The sequence below is a fragment of the Triticum aestivum genome, chromosome 3D, assembly GCF_018294505.1.
Source record: "Triticum aestivum cultivar Chinese Spring chromosome 3D, IWGSC CS RefSeq v2.1, whole genome shotgun sequence".
In the NCBI taxonomy this organism is placed as follows: Eukaryota; Viridiplantae; Streptophyta; class Magnoliopsida; order Poales; family Poaceae; genus Triticum; species Triticum aestivum.
This window is the reverse complement of record NC_057802.1, coordinates 142,120,977-142,141,062: the sequence shown is the minus strand read 5'-3', so window position 1 is coordinate 142,141,062 and position 20,086 is coordinate 142,120,977. Positions and strand designations below refer to the sequence as shown.

Here is a 20,086-nt window from a genome sequence, read left to right as displayed (position 1 = left end):
GTTTTTTGGAACAAACTTGCTCATGGGGTGCCTTTTTGACTCAAAATGATTATGTTTTAGTTTTTTTTGTAATGAATGAATTATGTGTATGCTCGTAGTTGAATTATGATGTGGTGCATTTTAATTGTTTTTTTTGTGCGAATTGATTGTTTAAGTTTGTGTTTAAATGTGATGCATTTATTACATTGTTTGCGAATTGGCATTTTTTTGATGAGTAGGTGAGATGAAAAAAGTTTATATCTCTATAAATAAATAAATAAATAATGATATAATTATAAAAAGTTTAATATCTCTATAAATAAATAAATAAATAAAGGATAAGTATAAGATTATAATAAATAAAGAATTAAAAAAGAAGGATGGACCGGAGATGCCTCAATCGTTAAACAGCGTCACACTGCTCGTGGAATTAAGCCCAAAAGCCTCCCCAGGTCCATGAGAAAACACGCATTCTCGCCACTGGCAGGCTCTCTCCCTAACGCCAGGCCCACTGCTAACTCTTCCCACCCTTCTCTTCTCCATCACGAGCGCCGGCGGCGGCTGGTAGAGAGGCGAGCCGAGAGGTGCGGCTACGAGCGGAAGAGGCGAGGAGCTCGAGCGAGCGATGGGGCGGAGGATCCTCAACGACGCGCTGCGCACGATGGTGAACGCGGAGCGGCGGGGGAAGGCGACGGCGCAACTCCAGCCCATCTCCGGCGTCATGATCTCCTTCCTCAACATCATGAAGCACCGAGGTATAAGCTACTCCGTGCTCCCTCTCATCAGGCTCCTTTCAGCAGCTGCTGCACAAACCCCCTGGTCCCTCGCATCTCATCTTATCTTCTGTTACGCCCAAGAAGAACACGAGGGTTTCATCCATGATGAGAGAGGAAGTTTTTTTTTTATTAAGATGGGAGAGGAGGTTGGTGGTGGTTTCTTCAACAACTTGTGAATTTTTATTGTCAGTCTGTTACTTATATCTCACTAGATTCTGGATGCGCAGAATGTACCGTGAAATCATTTCATTGCCCCGGATTTGTGTTAGATGTGAAAATGTGAGTTGGCATTGGAAAGATGAAGGCAAGTCGACACATTCATCAGATATGCAAATTTATTGGTAGCTTTGTGTTCTTCATACATACATACAACAACAAAGCCTTTCAGTCCCCCAACTTGCTGTAGTTGTATGAAGAACACAAAGCTACCAATAAATATGCATATCTTTGTGTTCTTCATAGCTTAGACGAAGTTATGTCATCTCTTTTAGCCATTGAAAGAATCATGCAAGTATTCCACTCTAAGAATAAATTTCAGGGAAAATGGTATTGTGTACTGGAGCTAGTTATACTTGTCTCATCTGATTACCTTCAAGAATGTCCTCTAGTTACATCGTGAGGAACTGTCACACTGAAATTGTGACCACTCATAATTTAACATCCTTGTGTAGGAGAGAAAGGTGTAGTGGAGTGTTGTATGGATCAACTCCACCTGCTTGGAGGAGTAGGTTATGTGTGAGAATAGCAAATTGCTTCTTTAATACCCTGTTTTTGTTTTTTTAAGAATGTTGTTACCTAGTAATATAATAATCTTGTATTTGAATCACCAGGCATTATACACCTTCATTTATCGAGAACAAGTGAAAGAATAAGTTATTTGGGGTATTGGCAGCCTTTCCTTTATCATTTAACTTACAGCATGTGAAAAGAAAGGGGAAAAACATTATGAACATGTAATGTTGTTTAGTCTCCTCCCCACTGCTGTTGCAAATTAAGCTCCTGAGAGGGTATGAGAACATTTCTTTTACGGTGGTACTTTTCCCTGAAATTTATTCTGTGGACATTTTTCAGGTTACATAAAAAATTTCGAGGTCTTTGATCCACATAGGGTTGGAAAAATCACCGTGGAACTTCAGGGAAGGATTAAAGATTGCAAAGCTCTCACTTACAGGCAGGACCTCAGAGCTACGGAAATAGAAAAATACAGAACTAGGATGCTTCCAACACGGCAGGTATTTTATCAACTCATATTTGATATTTGTGAACATTCATATCTTCTGTTAGTTGAGGGATACAGTTATCTTGGTCTATTTTGGTACTGTTGTTCATACCGTGAGAATCAGGAAGGTGAAGATATGGTGTGCCAGACCTTGCTAGCTTAAATGCTTATTACTGAATCCATTCTGCTACTTGCAGTGACAACATATACAATACTGATCATGAAATGTACATTATGGCTATAAGCTACTAAATATTGACTAGATCAAACAGTATTTTACTTCTACTAGTACGTAAACTTTTGAAAACATTCTAATAAACATGCCATTGTGGGTTGTGGCAGATTTTTGAGTAATTGAGTAAATATAAACCAAGCCATGGAAGAATGTAGTATAAATGTTCATCTGTCCCTGCTGCAAATAGCACTTTTGGAAGCAAGTGAAAAAGTCCACAAGTTATCTCTTTTTAATGACAGACCATAGAAGTTTGCTAACTTGGTTGAATTACTTTTATCGCGAATATGAGTACTCCATCTTTTCATTTAGAGATGACTTGGCAAGTGAGAAGCAGCACACATTCTCAGGGAAATTACATAAAACAACAACTAACTGATACTGGTACCTAGTGCAAACTTTCTTGTCTTTACTCTTATTATTCTCATATCTTTCGATCGCATCTCTGGTGTGGATGTCAAGCGAAGCACTTGGTAGCTAAACTATCTTCCGAATGCTTATTTGTCCTGCTTTATTATGTGCTATTTATTTATTTTTAGAGTTAGTGTGTTATTTCTAACACATTTCCTTTTCGTGCTCTTATTTGCTTTGCAGTGGGGCTATGTTGTGGTGACCACCCCAAATGGCGTTTTAGATCACGAGGAAGCAATTAGGCAGAATGTGGGTGGCCAGGTCCTCGGTTACTTCCATTGAGAAGGAAAACACAGTTATCCCATGCTGAGTCAGCTCTGGGTTGCATTTTATTTTGTTATGATGACTGAAGTCATTTTATTTTGACATTTAGAGCTTGCTGCTTTTGTTCATGGCCAGCAGAAAATGCGATTACATCTCAGAAGTATGTCTCGCAACACTGACATAAATATTGTAATCCTTCTTTGGGACAGGTATTTCTGTAGGTGTAATACACCCATGTACTTCGAGATACACGAGTAAAGCTCTAGTTTGAGCATCTATGATCTTGCTGAGAACTTTGTCGCAGCCACTTTTCCAAAATCTTGCATGCACGGGGATTTAAAACACACTGCTAATTTGGGGTATGTTTATGTTCTTACTTGAGGCAGTATTGACCATTATTGGTGCAAGATTATGCAAATTGATGCACTCGTTTATATATATATGCATGTGATGAGATGTTAGCAACCCCCATGATCTTGTTTCTGCTAGAATATGATGCGCTTGGTCTTTCTAACCTGCATTTCAAATATCTTTTAATCTGTCACTCACTAGCTGGCTGTAGCTATCCTCGTGGGAATTTTCCTGATTTCTGTCATTATGTAAAGTCTTTTTTTGCAATGCAAAGACCCCGAACGATCAAATGGGTCTTGCATCACAAGACCCCTTGTCAACACACTTTTTTTACTCATCCAAAACCTCGCATGTAAATGTCTCATTAACATTGTTTTTAGACGACAAGTTTCCTGAAAATCATAACACATTTTAACCAAGAATAACGAGATCACCACTTTCATTTTATGGTGAGGGAGGGATCAAAGTGATTTGTGAGCTGAAAAAAACCTATGCCTTCTTCCCCACTACCTAAATATGCTATTCCAGCTCAAATTTTTTTCCAACCAAACTGCAAATCAACATTTTTTTTTCTGCAAAAACTGGACGTTTAACAGCACCTAACTCAGTCTAGTAAATACTCCCTCCATCCCAAAATAATTGTCTTATTTTGGATGGAGGGAGTACTCCCCTTGGACACCTTTTGATTTGGAACCTTCTGTTATGTTATCTGATTATTATTATTAAATTCACATGTGAATTGTGTGACTCTTAAATATTTGTACAATCAATGTGCATTGGAATACATGTTCGGACAATAGCTTGACCAGTCTGCTCAGGGTAGCTGTACATGTGCTAATATGTGCTCTTGATTGTGTGTATCATGAATTGAACACTGGACCTTGCTAGTTAATCCAAAAGGAGATCCTGCCATCCTCCCCGTTGACTCAACTGAAAATTTATAATGACAAAATAATGTGGTTTAAACAAGAATATGGTAGTGACATCTCAACTAACTCTGGCATTACTTGCTCATACTCGTACATAATCAAATGAAGAATCGATCTTGGCCAACTCACAGTGACTGGAGCTGGTATGGTGCTTCGTGATGATCGCGGCAATATCATCTATTCATCCTGCAGGGAACTCTTCTCATGTCGAGATGCCTTGGAAGCAGAAAAATAAGTGCATGCATGGAGGGTTTATCTCTAGCCATTCAACGTTCGGATCTCCCAATTTGCATTGAGATGGATTCGATACTAGCGGTGAACATGTTGAATGACAGTGGCATGAACAGGTCTGTTTATGCGGCGCTGGTGCAGGAGATCATGCATTTGAAGTCTCTTCGTATGACTTGTATTACTCATATCAATCGTGGTCAGAACTGTGTAAGTGATTTCCTAGCTAAATTTGCTAGAACTGATAGTAGAACCGTAGTTTGGTTGGGCTCAGGCCTTCAAGAAGTCATTGAGTTATGTAAGAAGGATTGTACGGTTGATGTTTGAGTAATATAAGTTTTTACCCGCAAAAAAAAAAAACTCACAGTGACAAGAAACATTGTTTGTCTCATGGATCACATAACATTTGCTCATTTATTTCACAGAATTATCTTCAAATTGATGTACATAGTCAGGTCGACGAACCTTTAGTTCTACCAAAGCAATACTAGCGTAATTTTGAAGTCTAAAAAATTGCAAGTAATTTCAGAATATCACAAACTATGCCACTGAGAGAGCGTGTATATTCGAATTTATTCTCTTCATGCAGTAAAAACCAGCGACAAATGGCACAAAAGGCAGCATGCCCTAGCTGTTCATGGTGTAAATGGAATGGAGAACGACGAGTAAGTGGAGGACGACCGCGACGAAGCCACAGGCGAGAGCCCCCGTGACATGGTCGCAGAAAGTGGGCACTAGCCCGCAGATCGGCTGCCAGCCCGCGTGGCTGTTCCCGTTCTTCCCCAGGGCCGATATGGCGGCCGCGGCCGCGGCCGCGCCGGTGAGCACCATGCCGAGCACCTGCAGCTCATGACAACGAGTTCAGCAAAAACGACCTAATCAGAGACGTGGCGATACTGTACAGAGACGGCCGGGCAGCGTGGTGCGCCGTGAACTCACCGCGTCGGCCACGAGGACGTGCCTCGCGGCGGGGCTCGCCGGCGGCACGAGGAGGGCGAGGAGGCTGTAGGCGCACGCGACGATGTTGGCGGCCACGAAGAACCTGCAAGGCACGCACGCGCGCGCGCGGCGTTTCGTTCGTTCTCGGTGACACGGCCGGCACGATGATATGGAAACCAGCTATAGATACTTACACGAAGGACGGCGTGTATTGGAACTTGGCCTGCACCTGTACGCCGAAGACGGTGGTCGTCTTGTGGCTCGTGGCCATGACTATCGCCGCGACGCCGGCCGCCGCCGCCGTCGCGATCCTGAGCGCGAGGACGACGAACTGCCGTGCTTTCGCCATGGTTGCCTGCACTTATGCCGAGCGCTTGTGTTTAGGCTGAAATATGTTCGGTAGAACGCCGTCTCATGCACGGAGCAGCTTGTAGAAAGGAGGGAATTGAATACGTGTGCGCGACTAGGTGTGGTTTGTGATGAATTATATACTCCTACTACGATTCCAGTCAATGTAGTCGTTATTATCTTAAATTATGAAGTCGATGGACTACCTCGTTTCCTGGGTCTTGAACTCAACAAATCTCAAGAATGATGGGGAAGGGGCTCGGAGTTGAAATTGTGCAAAGATAACCAACCAGGAACAAAAACCGTGCTTACTTCCATCTAAAGAAAGAGTGAGGTATCGTAGACCTGTCATCGAGGAATAGCACTAGTAATTTCCATTTTTGACTGAAATGAATATATTGTTTTCCAAAGGAGGGAATACCCCTCGGCCTCTCTGCATCAAGTGATTCACATAACCTTTTATTTATTATTTCATAGTTCAAGATCACAATAACTGCCGCACATAGTTGCCCAAGGGCAAATAAAAAACAATACTAGTAGAAAAATGAATCTCATACACCACAAATCCTACTAGTAGCCCACCAACTAAATTGGTTGAACAAATCCCGAGAGACCATCTCGTATCGATTGCACTCAAAGACCGTGGGCTCCCAATCCTCCTCCTTGCATAGTAATGATCATCTATGGATCCAACTGATGGCCTTGAAGATAATCTGCAAAAAAATTTAGAACTTTCCTTCTATTAAAAATACAATCATTACACGTGTTCTAAATGGCCCAAAGTAAAGCCCAAATTTCCCTAAGATCTCAGACTTCAACTTGGGATGCTCTCAACATACACTTTTTAATCTCGAAGTCTTGCACCCCTAAACACCCCTTGGTCTTTAATTAGGGCAACAAATGGGGCATCCATTGACATTTATGTTCATCAGATTGCGAGAAAAACCTAGATATGTAGTAATCCAATATTTTTCTTACCCCTTTAGGTATTTCAAAGAAAGATAACATGAACATAGGTAAACTTGTGAGAACAATATTGATCAGGATGAGCCTTTCCCCATAAGACATGTGCTTATCAATCCAAAAACCCAACCTTTTCTCAAAGCGATCCTTAATACCATTCGATTCCTTTTTAAGAAGTTTACGTAAATGCATTAGGATACTACGATATCTAAAGGGGAAAGAGCCCGATGCACAACCAAACAGTTGTGTGTACTGATTCTGTTCTTCTTTGGCATTTTCGAAGTAGAAGAGTTCACTCTTGTGAAAGTTAATCTTGAGACGAGATAACTGCTCAAATAAACAAAGAATAACTTTCATATTTTTTGCGTTTTCAAAGTCATGTTCCATGAAGATAATAGTGTCATCGGCACGCTGAAGTACAGAACCTTGCCATCGACAAGATGAGAAATTAAGCATGCAACATGACCTGCTTCTTGGCTCGGCTAATGAGTACCACTAGAAGATCTCCTACAATGTTGAAAAGAATAGGCGACAAGGGTCTCCCTGTTGCAATCCCTTTTGTGTTTGGAAATAGTGAGCAATGTCGTTATTTACCTTGACACCCACACTACCTCCTGTGACAAATGAGTCAATCCACTGGCACAATTTTATCGGGGAAGCCTTTCATTCGCACACATTGTTGCAAGAATGGCCATTTAACTTTTTCGTAGGATTTCTAAAAATCCACTAGGAAAGATAACTCCATCAGATTTCTTCGAGTGTAGCTCGTGAATCGTTTCATGTAAGACACAATCCGTCCTCGATTCTCACACGCGCCCTTTGGTCCGCCTCCCCGGGTTTGTGTCTAGCCAACTCCATGGCCCTCTTTATGGTCTGAGTGGTGGTATCTTCAACAGCTTTGGGTGGGTACTGGTGCAAATAGTTTGGATCAAGATTAGTGCCCTATATGTCCATATAATGTTTATGCTAGCTTCAGCTGCAACCAGCGTTATTGTAGTTGAATTTGGCTCGTGTTGTTGTGTCTCGAGCTTTATAATGAATGGGTCTCACTTTCATGTCTTGTGTTGTTTCTTTTGCTCTAATCTAGGCCGGGTTTGGTTGTCATTTTCTAGAATCGCTGAATTTTGGGCTGATGATCCTTATATCAATTAGATTTTTAGTTGATTCATGCAGGTATGGCGTGCTATCATATTATTTCTTATTGAATATACATGCAACTCTCCTACGTGGTTTAAAGAAATCGTAACTGCAACTTTACCACTGAATTGAGCACATACTGTCTCCACTTGCCACCGCACTAGTGTCTATTCGTCCTGTTACTAGCTATTAACCTTTGTTGAACGGAGAGAAAGGGAAAATGAAGGTGCAGATGGAGCAAAGTAAAATATAGTCAAGGCTTGGTTGGAATATGAGTACTTTTAGTAAAGTTTCAATATTTATTTCACTACTAAATTAAAATATCAGAATTCTACTGATAATTTATATATTTCAAAACATCTGATAAGGGTACATTTTATTTGTTTGAGAAGATGATTTAGAGCTAAGAAACAATGTTTAGTTAGATGGTTCAAAGGTACAATGGATATGGGTCATTATTAGCCTGACCCACTCACTGTGGTAACACCCAAGTGGCTTGTGATGCGTAGCGATGGTGACCTATCACTTGAGCTATTGTAGAATCAATTAGTATAGTCTACATGAGGTTGTGGTGAATAGAGAACAAGCCTATCCTCCCAAATTTAAGTTTCTTTAGCAATTTTAAACTTTTCTACCGGTAGCCTAATGAACACCCTACACATTCAAGTGTAGTAGAGCAGAGCAACATAAGACAACAACTTGCACAAGCAGAAGTAAGGATAGGGTTAGATGAATGCAAATACGGGGTGGCTTGATGAAGATTTTTCCCGTGGTTCAGAAAGTTAGCTCTATCCCACTCCATGTTGATGAAGGCTTCAAATCACTAGAATTGTAGGATGACAAAGATTCTGGTTGCGAGTTCCACGAAGGTCTATCACCTACAAAGGGTCCACGAAGGAGCAACCAAGCTATGCCATCATGGCATACGCCCATGACGATCGAGCCTCACTTCGGATAGACTTCACAAAGTAGGCGATCTCCAAGCCCATACAAACTTCTTGATTCCTTCACACCTTGAAGGCTTCCAAGCACACCTAGTCGATATAGGAGCCGCACATCCTTCAAAAATAACATGATTGATTTTGCTTGGTGATGAATCCTTGCACATGTGCTTCAACCAATAAACTCCTCTACTCCCAAAACAAAACTCTCTCAAGATATAGCTTTGGATTGGAGAGGTAGGAGAGGAAAGAAAAGACGGGATTAGAGATAAAAGACCTGGCTCGATCGTTGGAGTAGAAAACCCTTTGAACTCGACACTAGAAGCTGGTGTTATCTCTCAGAAAATATGATGAGAGTGAAGTTTGCTTCTAGTGAATTGAAGGGATAGGTGGGGGATGAATAGGAAAGGCCAAAAATCTGTATGTGATACACTTTTTAGCACTACTCTGAAGCTCAGAGTGATCAGCGTGGAATCACAAAACAATGCCAAAGGTAGAAACTTTTGAACTGCTCAAAAGGTCCAAACAAGGTTGTTCGGAGGCTCCGACTGACCAACCTTACACATACGCACTTCTTTGGATCGTTTGGAAATTTTGAGTGAAGTTGAAAGTTGAACAAAGATGGGAGAAGAGGGCTTCATCGGTTCGGATTGGTCTTGTTCAAGAGCTCCGAGCAACATTTTCTTTGTAATGGACTGGATAACCATTCGGAAGATCCTAAGTGGAAGAGCTTAGAGGATCCGAAGGAGTGAAAGTAGGTAGATATAATGGAGAAATGAAAGACTTTTGAGGGCTTTGTAGTTGACCTTTAAGCACATGGAGAGGGAAACTTAGCTTAGCAAGCTCATTCCCCTTTTGAAATATCAGCATGCCTATGAACTCAATGTGATTGGATCACCAGAATAGAAAAAGAAACTTGATACCAACATTCATGGGAATTTTAGGGGGTCACCAACCATTTCCTTTGTTGCAACTTTTCGAACTAACTTGAGATAAACTTGATGAATCATTTCCTTGAGATATGTTGACATTACTTACAAAACTTGATGAACCACTAATCTTTTATTTTGATTTTGTGTTGTCTTGTAGGTCTTGTAGTTGAGTCTTATCTCCCGTGTACACTTAAAGCATCACCGCCGCAAAGTTTGGAGTAAAACAATGAAAAATTTGTTGCCATTTTTTATGTATAACTTTCTCTATTTACTTTTAACGAAAGGCTATATGTGGTTCTTTTTTCCTGCTTTTTGTTGGTCATGAAGGCAATGGCGCCAGACGGAACTTTTTTGAGGTGGGGCAAACTCTTAAGCATAACTTTTTAATGCGAAATCAAAATTGACTATGCCGTGACTGCAATTTTTCAATTGTTATGCCTCAGTTTAAAGAAATCTCAGAACCAAATTTATGATCCATTCAGTCAGGCTTAGAAAAAAACAGTCGGAGCAATAAGATTTATTCATCACAATAAAATGCCCCTGCCCAAGCGTAATGCTGGCCGCCGCGAATGCGTGCCACTCGTGCTGGCTGCTTTTTTTTTTTTTGAGAACATCGTGCTGGCTGCTATGGTTCGCATCCAGGGGAGCATGGCGTGGCATGGACGAACAGAAAACTGGATGAGCGAGGCTGGTGCGGGACCTTATAGTTGCTACGGCCCAGTAATCTGTCCATGTGGGTGCAGTTTTCCATCACGGCCCAAAAACGTTTCACGGTGATTTTTAAGCAGTTTATTTTTTTAGCGATCGAAAAGGCTGTACATACGTATATGTAAAACGGAATCGCAAATCAAGGTATGGCGAGTGCCCAACCTCGCCCTACTGGGAGCTCCGCCCCTGCATGAAGGCATAGTTGCATTTGACCACCTTGGACACCCAAGGACAAATATCTGGTAAGATACCTTGCACAAAGATTGGAGGGAGGTACCACAGATAGCATATAGATAATTTGTTTATTTAGAACCAGTGATTGTGATTTTTGCAAGCAAAATTACGGTAATTTAATGGAGATATGTGTGGCATATTTATGGTGATCTAATGGTTATGGACTACTAGCGAAAAAAGAGTTTTTGGTATCCACGGTTAGATGATTTGCTTTCTTTGGGATTTTCTAGCAGTATTTTTCTGATGTATTGTGCTTTTTGTGGACAACATATGACATGTATTGAACTTAAAGAAAAGCGAGAACTTGAACTCAAAGACATTAGCAAACAAAAACTGATGTTTTATCAGCTTGTGTATTTATTTTGTAAGGCTTTGTTGAATAATGCAATAAAGATGATTGTGTGCATCACTCGATGCAAAAGCCCGGGAGTTGTCCTTCTTTTCGAGAGAAAAAAAAAATCATCCGACCACATTCCGTTGTCTTCCCTTGATTAGTATATGTACACTGCTGTGTTAAATGTCTAAAGACTAACAAGCTGCTATATATCGCGTTATATTGTTTCTTCAAAAAGGGGTTCACCCCAGCCTCTGCATCATCGCAACCATTTTGCCTTATATTGTTATAAATGTTGGTTTCCACAAGTATACAAAATATAGATTAGACGAAACTCGGTAGAATCAGTCATACTTTATGTACACCATTCAAATATATATAAGAGGTTTTTTTTACAGTACCCTCATACTCCATAGGCAGGGCTGGGAGTACAAATTAGATCTGGCCGTTTGTTTGAGAGGGTACTTCAGTCTTTTTTTCTTTCATCTAAGGGCGATCTTTTGATGTATTCTCTGGGCCTACTAATTTCCCCTGATTTCCCGATCAAGCGCAAACCGTCGTCTCCCTTATCTCGCATAGCCGTGGCTGCCTTCTCCTCCCCTGGCTTGTGCTCCTACTTCGACACCCATGAAAACATGGCGCCTCGGCCGCCGGCGAGGCCGATCTCCATCGTATCCCAGCCCTTGGACGGGACATGCATAAAGGAGCAGTCTCCTTTCTAAAAGTTCTTTGGCATCTTCTAAAAAAATTGGAATGTTGTAAATATTGATTATCGACATCACGTTTCGTTTTTTTTGTGTGCATCTCTCATGCGTTGATTTAATCACGAAGGAGCCATGACTTTCGGATGATGCATCCGTAGTTTATTGGCTAACGAGTCCCTTGCCGGCCGGTTCGCGCTGCATGCAGTCAAATCTCGTAATTACCGCAACTGCTGTCCGGAGGGAGTAGTTTCCAACTTAATTGCTACATATAGATTACCAATTTACCCTTAAAATCAAGGTACTCCCCAATTTTTGGCGGTGGTACTCCTAAACATCTACTTCCTCCGTTAGTATAAAGTTGGGTCATCTATTTTGAAACGGATGGAGTATGTTGGAGTACCAACCAATCCTGTCCATCAGATTATATCAAATGGAGGGCCTATATTCATTTAAGGGTACTGTAAAAGAACTCATATATAAACATAAAAACATAGAACAAGTTAATCACATACAAGGATGTTACATGCCTTTATTAATGAATTGATGTCATGTATATACAAGAACTGGATAAAATTAATGTAATTGAACACCAGGACACAAATAACTTAAATTCAACAATATTGCTACAATGTACGTATGGTACATTCATGAACCAATCATATTCTAAATTGATCACCGGAGAATGATCACTTGAACTGTTGTTTGCTTGCAAATGTTTGCCCGAACTTCCATCCACCAGGCACAATATTGTTGAACACAACTGTTTGCCCATCCGTGTCAGTCAACCTAAACGAGAGCATTTTTCCGGTAAGATTTGCTAGAGAGTGCCAGTTGGCACCCCAGTTATGAGACATTGGCATCCAATCGTTTGAATCGGAGCTCTTGACATCCATGGATTTGATCGAGCCGGCGGCTGCGACGTTCATCACAGTAACTAGGTTGAAGTAATCGTGACCATCGATCTTGAACCGCACCCCACCCTTCTTCATGCACGGGACCCTACAGAAAAATCGATTTCTACCAACTTTAAGCAATTTAACTTTTGAGGAAAACTACAATTTTTTAAGAAAACTCATTCGTGCATACCTCTGGTACATGACAGGGATGATGCCGCCCTTGTAAACGCCGATCTTCTCCCATGCCGGTTGCGCCATGTCAAAGTGTGGCCTCGGTGGGTTGCACCAGCCGCCATTGTCACTCGGGAGCGCGTTGTTAGGCGGGCAGAAGTTCGTGGCCGTCACCGTCACCGAGACGCCTGGTTTGCACCACATCGGATCTGCCAGCTTGCGATCGCATGCAATCTTGTAGCACTGTCCACATGCCGCACCGTCGTTGAACAGCACCGTGCTCAGTGCCGCCGTCCGCGTACCGTACCCCGCCAAGTACAGATTACCGTACCCGCATGCTCCACCCATAGTGTCAGAGGCATCGGCGCCGCCGTAGAAGGTCGCGTGCGCCCTCAGCCATTTGATGGGTGCTTTGTCCGCGGCCATGGCACACCCACAGCAGACGAACGTGAGGAGCACCACCGCAATAGCTCGAGCGGGAGCCGGCGCCATTTCGATATCTATCGATGGATGCAGGACGCCGCCACAAACTTATCTGTAGGGAGCTGATCTGGAAACTGTGTGTTCTTTGCCTATCGTGCTTCAAGGGGGATTTGCTTCTTATGGCTAGATGTGTTATGATCTTGTGATGATCCTGTGTGTTTATATAGCCTTCCCTTTGATTGATCCGTAGCTTGAGAGAGTGGGCAAGGTCACCACGAATGAATGATGCGGGTAGCGTGCACATGTGCAGCCGCACCATGGCTTATGGACTAATCCGAAGATTTTATATACGCGCAGACACGTATTGTTTCTCCTTGTATGGTCGTTAGTTTATATTTTAATATTATATCATCGGTTGGTTCTTATCGATCTTTGCTTCATACAGTGTCTATGACAGACATCTAGAGACGATTTTTGACACTTTCGGAAGAAACAGGCGGCGTTTTGCGATTTTCAGATGTGTATGCTTGACGTTTTCACCTTGGGAGGATATTTGCTTGACTTTCTTGATGCCTACCTTGGGATGTTCATGTTCACGTTCGCCCCTTGGCTACGAAAGGATGTCTCGTAGTATGTTCCTCAAATCGTACGGCTGATCCTGCACTGCACCTACTCCACAGCATCGACGGTGCCCATCGTCAGGTAATGATTAGTTCAAGAAACATTGAGTTGCCCTCAAGGAAGACCTAAAGAGTTGAATCCATCCGGTTTACATGCAGGGTCCGTTAAGTTTCATCTGTCATCAGAGCTGATAATTCGATTATGGTTGCAATATTTTTTGATGAACTTTAAATAGAATGGACCTAATATCAGGGCCACGTCAGCTAGGGGCTGCCCTCGAACGAACGATTCGTTCGCTCGTGAAGGCACCCTCCAATGAACGTTTCAGGTTTGTTTTCTAAGAAACACCTGCAATTGTTATCAGTATAAATAAAATTATAGGTATACTGAATTGGATCTAAAATATAAAAAAATACAAAGTAACTCTTATGATTAAGAATTACAATAAAATATCTTTAAAACATCTTCTTTGCGGTATCAATCTCTGCTAGAAAAATTACTCAAAAGACTTTGGTAAAGAGACTGCAATTGGACTGAGCAACGATGTTGTCACTCTTTTACCTGCACGAATATTACCAATAGTGGTTTTTGAAAGCACCTTGAGTCGCCCATCCAAAAAAATGGGAAGCCTTGATCGATGAACGTACTTGGGCCAGGGATGATCCCCTAGAAGTGCAGGCCGTCGGATCACAATATCTTCACCATGATGTCAATGAAAGATTTCAACTCCACAAATAATCAAACCAACAAAAAAAGGTTTGACATACCAACATAAACTCATCAGATCCGAATAATCGAATCTGCGAGGACGGAAAACTCTCCAGTCTCATGGCACCGTTAAAACAACGAGTGTAAATTTATTCCCAAAAAATGATGATCACTAGACGATAATGAAGTAGAACTCTTGAAGATGCAAGTTCCCCTCACCTTTCAGCGCCAAGATGGCAGCCGGAGGCGAGGAGACCGAAAATTCCCTCGCGTCCGCCCTAGATGAAACCATCGCGTCGCATGCAAAGAATATTGCCACAAACATTTCAGGTGGTTCGCTCTTTCTTCCCTCTAGTGCGACCCCTGTTTGACCCAGAGGCCCATTTAACTATTTTTTTAACAAAAAATGACTTAAAAAGACCCTAATTATCATGATCTAATTTATGAAAAAATGCCTTGCTACTTTATAAAAACAACCATCTCTCTAATTTTATAAATATACAATGGGTATGATAAAAAAAAAGGTTGTATGAACTACAAAATAAAAATTGTCATGCTAAACTATAAAACTGCCATCCTCTGAATAAAATGCCATAAACAAAAAAATATACACAAATTTATAAACTGAGACAATGTCATGCTCTGAAAAGAATCGACGTGCTGCTTTATAAAACTATCATCCTCGAGATAAAATCTTTATTTGGATAAGCCCCAAAACTAAAACTAGCATGCCAATAAAAAAAGCCATCCTCTCAAACATTAAAAAATGTCATCATATTTACAATAAAAAATGACATTCTCTCAATAATAAAAATGACATCCTATTATTGATAAAAATGTCATCCTATTTTTAATAAAAATGCCATGCACTTAGTAATAAAACTGTCATGCCATTATAATAAAAAGGCCATCTTCTCAATAACAAAAATGCCATCCTATTATTGATAAAAATGCGGTCCTATTGTTAATAAAATGGCATGTGCTTACTAGTAAAATTGTCCTCATCAACACATTGTGCCTTGGTGCCCATGCGTGCCGTGCCCGTTCCTGCCAGTGCGAGCACTAGTTTGTGTGGGGTGCTGCCGGTTCTCCTACGCCACTGTGTGTGGTTGTTAACCCCATCATCCATGATGGTGATTTTTGTTACACTCATATGTTTTTGTTAAAGTCTGAACTAGTTTTTTGGATGAATGTGGCTATATTGTTTGCAATATGAATTGTGTTACACATCATATTACAATTGCTATGTCTTACAAAAAAGTCCAATTGCTATGTTATTGTTGTGTTATATGTTTAAATATCATTGTGCTAATAGTACTAAATTATAAGAATGTTCCATTGCTATTTTATTGTGCTAGTTGTTCTGCTCACAGTTCTAAATTCGAAAAATGTTCCTATCAATGTTTCAGAATTTTAACATGCATGCTTGTATATTACACTTTTATCTGCCATAGTCCCATTATCTCCTCCCACCTTGTTTGAATATATTAGTAAATATTTTTTCCTTTTACCTTATTTCCTTCCATCTGATGTGAGCACACCTTTTTCTAACAGATATATTTCTGTCGTAGTACACAAAAAGATCATATTTTTTATTTTGTCCCATGAGCAACATGGACAAAACCAACATGGTCCGCTCTGTTATGGCCCACTACTTTCTTTTTGGAAAATCCCGCGGGGGGGGGGGGGGGGGGGGGGGGACGGGGGAGAGTGCTATATTTCATTCCCTCGAGTTGATGGGCGATTGTTTAGCTAGACTACTTGATAAAGGAATTGGTGTTGTCTTCTATTTGTGTATATTTTACTTTTTTGCAAATAGGAAGACGTTATTCACCTCATTGCTATTGTGACCTTTATGTGTATTGTACAAAAACTTATCTTTTAGAAGAGGGTCTTGTATAGTTCAACAGAAATGTCACACCGCTGATGCTTCTCGATTTATGTTGCACTGTACAAAATGCAACATGGAAGACAAAGAGAACACGTTACTCTTGCAGATAAAACAATGAGGGCGACACAAGCTACCGCAGTAGCACAAAATTTTCAGCATAAAAGAACTGGAGGAAACACAAGCTAATGGAGCGACACAAAACTTCAACAGAATATAGCGGGCCTGCAAGTAGCAACCCAAAAGAAGGATGATGAGATTGGTAGATTGAGAATAGAATAAGTTGATGCATCAAACAAGATACCGATTCGTTGTTGAGGGTATGCTCTTGAAACACACCCTGTAAATAATAATAAAAAGTGATGGAAACTTGCAGTTCTAAAGTTGAGTGCACATAGGAAAATATCCATTTCCTGGAATGAACTTAGAGAATATATCCATTCCCTAGAATTCATTGTTTGTATCTGATGTTGCCCAATGAAATATATTTGTATGTCATGAATCACAATGTAAAAAAAATTAATGTGCATATGAAATTGAATATTGAAAGATATATATGTGATGCTCTAATTTGTATTGTTGTGAAGCATGGGGCTGCACTACTAGTAATAGTCCTGTAGGACTACTAGAAGTGCAACCCCAAAGGTACCAGCCAGAATTTCCATCACTAACTGGTTGTATCGCTAAGGATGGTTAGTGACAAGGATCTACTTGGCGCCCTTGTGGAAGTTTGCACTGATCAACCGACCCATCTGTGATGATAAAGTCATCACTAAGGCACTATCGGGCCTCAAGTGCGTCAGTGATGACTACATTTCGTCGGTCAGAGCTATTCATGCTTGTAGTAGTGTTCACGCCGAGAGGGTGGGTGAGGTGCTCACATATCGTGCTAAATGTGTGAATGAAATATGTCACATTGGCTAAGTTTGAATCTGCCATGAGTAGTGTGATGGTTTGGTGTTGCTTGGTTGTGGTTTCGAACGCCGCTAGCGGTTTGGTTCACGGTGCTTGGGGATGCATCCCCTACTTACCTAGGTCGTGGTTAGCTTCGTCCTCGGTGCTCACACGCACCCTCTGATCTGCCTCCCCCAGTTTCTGTCCGTCCACCTCCATAGACCCCTTTTATGGCCCGTGTGGTGGCATCTTCGGCGGCTTTGGGTGGGTACTAGTGCAAGTGGTTTAGGTCAAGACTAGTGGCCTATATGTCCATGTAATGTTTATGCTTCAACTGCAGTTGCCATCATCATAATCGAGTTTAGTTCATGGTGTGTGGAAGATCTCTAGCTTTGTAATGCATGGTTCTCACTTTCACGTCTTGTGTTGTTCTTTTGATCTAATCTAGGTCTGGTTTGTTTTCATTTTCTAGGATCGCTGAATTTTGGGTCGATGATCCTTATCAATTAGATTTCCAATCGAGTCATGCAGGTATGGCGTTATATCATCTTATTTCTTAATGAATATACATGCAAATCTCTTACATGGTTAAAAAAATAACTACAACTTTACCATTGAAATGAGCACACGTAGTCTCCACTTGTCACTACACTAGTGTCAATTCGTCCTGCCACCAATTGTTAACCTTTGTTATAAAGAGAGAAAGGGGAAATGAAGGTGCAGATAGAGCAACGAAGTATATAGTCAAGGCCTAGTTGGAATACATGTACTTTTGGCAAAGTTTCAATATTTATTTCATTGCTAAATTAAAATATTAGAATTTACAGGTAATTAATACTATATTTCAAGACATCTAATAAGGGTACATTTTGTTTGTTTGCAAAGATGATTTAGAGCTAATAACCAATATTTAGTTAGATGGTTCAAAGGTAGAATGGATATGGGTCCTTGATAGCTTGGCCCACTCATTGTGGTAACACATGCGTGACTTGTGAGGCATAGCAATGGTGACCGATCACTCTGACGGATAGTATGACCGTTTAATATAGTGTACATGGGGTGGTGGTGAATAGACAAAAAATTTATCAAATGGACTCTCCTCCCAATTTTAAGTTTCCTTGGAAATCCTCAACTTTTCTATCGGTAACCTAATGAACACCCTACACATCAAGTTCACTAGAGTAGAGGAATAGAAGACAACAACTTGCACAAGTAGAAGTAAGGACAGGGTTAGAGGAATGCAAATACGGGCGGATTGATGAAGATTCTTCCAGTGGTTCAGAATGTTGTCTCTATCCTACTCCATGTTGATGAAGGATTTAAATCACTAAGGTTCTAGGATGACAAAGATCCCAGTTGCGAGTTCCACAAAGGAACGATCTCACGATGGACTATCCCCCACAATGGGTCCATGAAGGAGCAACCATGCCATCATTGCACACAACCATGATGGTCTAGCCTCTCTCAGGGTAGATCTTCACGAAGTAGGCAATCTCCAAGACCGTACAAACTTCTTGGTTACATCACACCTTGAAGGCTTCCATCTACACCTAGTTGATCTAGCAGGTGCACATCCTCGAGTTAACAAGATTGATTTTGCTTGGCGATGAATCCTTGAACTTGTGCTTCAACAGATAATCTCCTCCACACTCAAAACTCTCTCAATATATATAGTTGGATTGGAGAGGTAGGAAAGGAAAACAAAGAGGGCATTAGAGATCAAAGGTTTGGCTTGATGGTTGGAGTAGAAAACCCTTTGAGCTCGACACAATAAGGTGGTGTTATCTCTTAGAAAATGTGATGAGAGTGGAGTTTGCTTCTAGTGAACTGATGGGATAGGTGGGGGTATGAATAGGCGGGACAGGAAATATGACCATTAAACACTTTTTATTACTGCTCTGAAGCTTAAAGTGATCAGCTTGGAATCATCGAATGATGCTAAAGGTGGAAACTTTCAAACTGCTCGAAAGATCCGAACGAGGTTGACACATCTCCAATGTATCTATAATTTATGAAGTATTCATGCCATGTTTACAACAATTTTATATGGTTTTGGTATGATTTGCATGGAACTAACCCGGACTGACGTTGTTTTCAGCAGAACTACCGTGGTGTTGTTGTTTGTGCAGAAATAGAAGTTCTCCAAATGCAACGAAACTTTTTGATGATTTTTTTGGAACAAAAGAGGCACTAGAAGCTTCGTGGGAGGGCCAGACGAGGCACGAGGTGGCCACAACCCACCAGGGTGCGCCCGCCCCCTCTGGCGTGCCCTGGTGTCTTGTGGGCCCCTTGTGGCCCATCTTTGCGTGATTCCAATGCTGAAAAATCCTATAAATACAGAAACCCCCAGAAATAACCCTAGATCAGAAGTTCCGCCGTCGCAAGCCTCTATAGCCACGAAAAACCAATCTAGGTCCTGTTCTGGCACTCTGCCGGAAGGGGAAATCATCACCGTGGCCATCTTCATCATCCCGGCGGCCACCATGATGAGGAGTAGTCCACCCTAGGGTCCGAGGGTTTGTATCAGTAGCTATGTGTTTAAGCTGCCTCTCTCGTGTTCTTGATTTGGCACGATCTTGATGTATCGCGAGCTTTGTTAATATAGTTGGATAATATGGTGTTTATCCATCTGTATCTTTTTGTGATGAATTGAGTTTTCCCTTTGAGATTTCATTGTTAGCGGATTGAATACTTTTATGGATTTGATAGCACTTGATGTATGTCTTGCTATGAATACCTGTAGTGACAATGGAGTATCATATTGATTCGCTTGATATGTGTTTTGGCACTCAACTCGTGGATCCCTGAGGTGACATTGGGGTAATCTATGCATAGGGGTTGATGCATGTTCTCGTC

The 20,086-nt window shown here is 41.2% G+C and overlaps 3 protein-coding genes across 3 annotated transcripts; 1 reads left to right on the top strand and 2 right to left on the bottom strand.

Annotated features, from left to right (window-relative positions):
- Nucleotides 1-460: 460 nt before the first annotated feature.
- On the top strand, nt 461-3,184 carry LOC123077931 (40S ribosomal protein S15a-5). The gene is made up of 3 exons (XM_044500290.1): nt 461-734; nt 1,827-1,987; nt 2,801-3,184. Exons 1-3 carry the CDS (start codon nt 605-607, stop codon nt 2,897-2,899), a joined length of 390 nt encoding a protein of 129 aa, XP_044356225.1. The 5' UTR covers nt 461-604; the 3' UTR covers nt 2,900-3,184.
- Nucleotides 3,185-4,782: 1,598 nt separating this feature from the next.
- LOC123074377 (CASP-like protein 1C1) lies at nt 4,783-5,800 on the bottom strand. The gene is made up of 3 exons (XM_044497242.1): nt 5,523-5,800; nt 5,329-5,431; nt 4,783-5,229 (listed from the first exon to the last, which is right to left on the bottom strand). The coding sequence occupies exons 1-3, from the start codon at nt 5,675-5,677 to the stop codon at nt 5,017-5,019; spliced, it is 471 nt and encodes a 156-aa protein (XP_044353177.1). The 5' UTR covers nt 5,678-5,800; the 3' UTR covers nt 4,783-5,016.
- Nucleotides 5,801-12,138: 6,338 nt separating this feature from the next.
- Nucleotides 12,139-13,290, bottom strand: LOC123074375 (expansin-A24). Its single transcript, XM_044497241.1, has 2 exons — nt 12,716-13,290; nt 12,139-12,628 (listed from the first exon to the last, which is right to left on the bottom strand). Exons 1-2 carry the CDS (start codon nt 13,186-13,188, stop codon nt 12,316-12,318), a joined length of 786 nt encoding a protein of 261 aa, XP_044353176.1. The 5' UTR covers nt 13,189-13,290; the 3' UTR covers nt 12,139-12,315.
- Nucleotides 13,291-20,086: the final 6,796 nt, after the last annotated feature.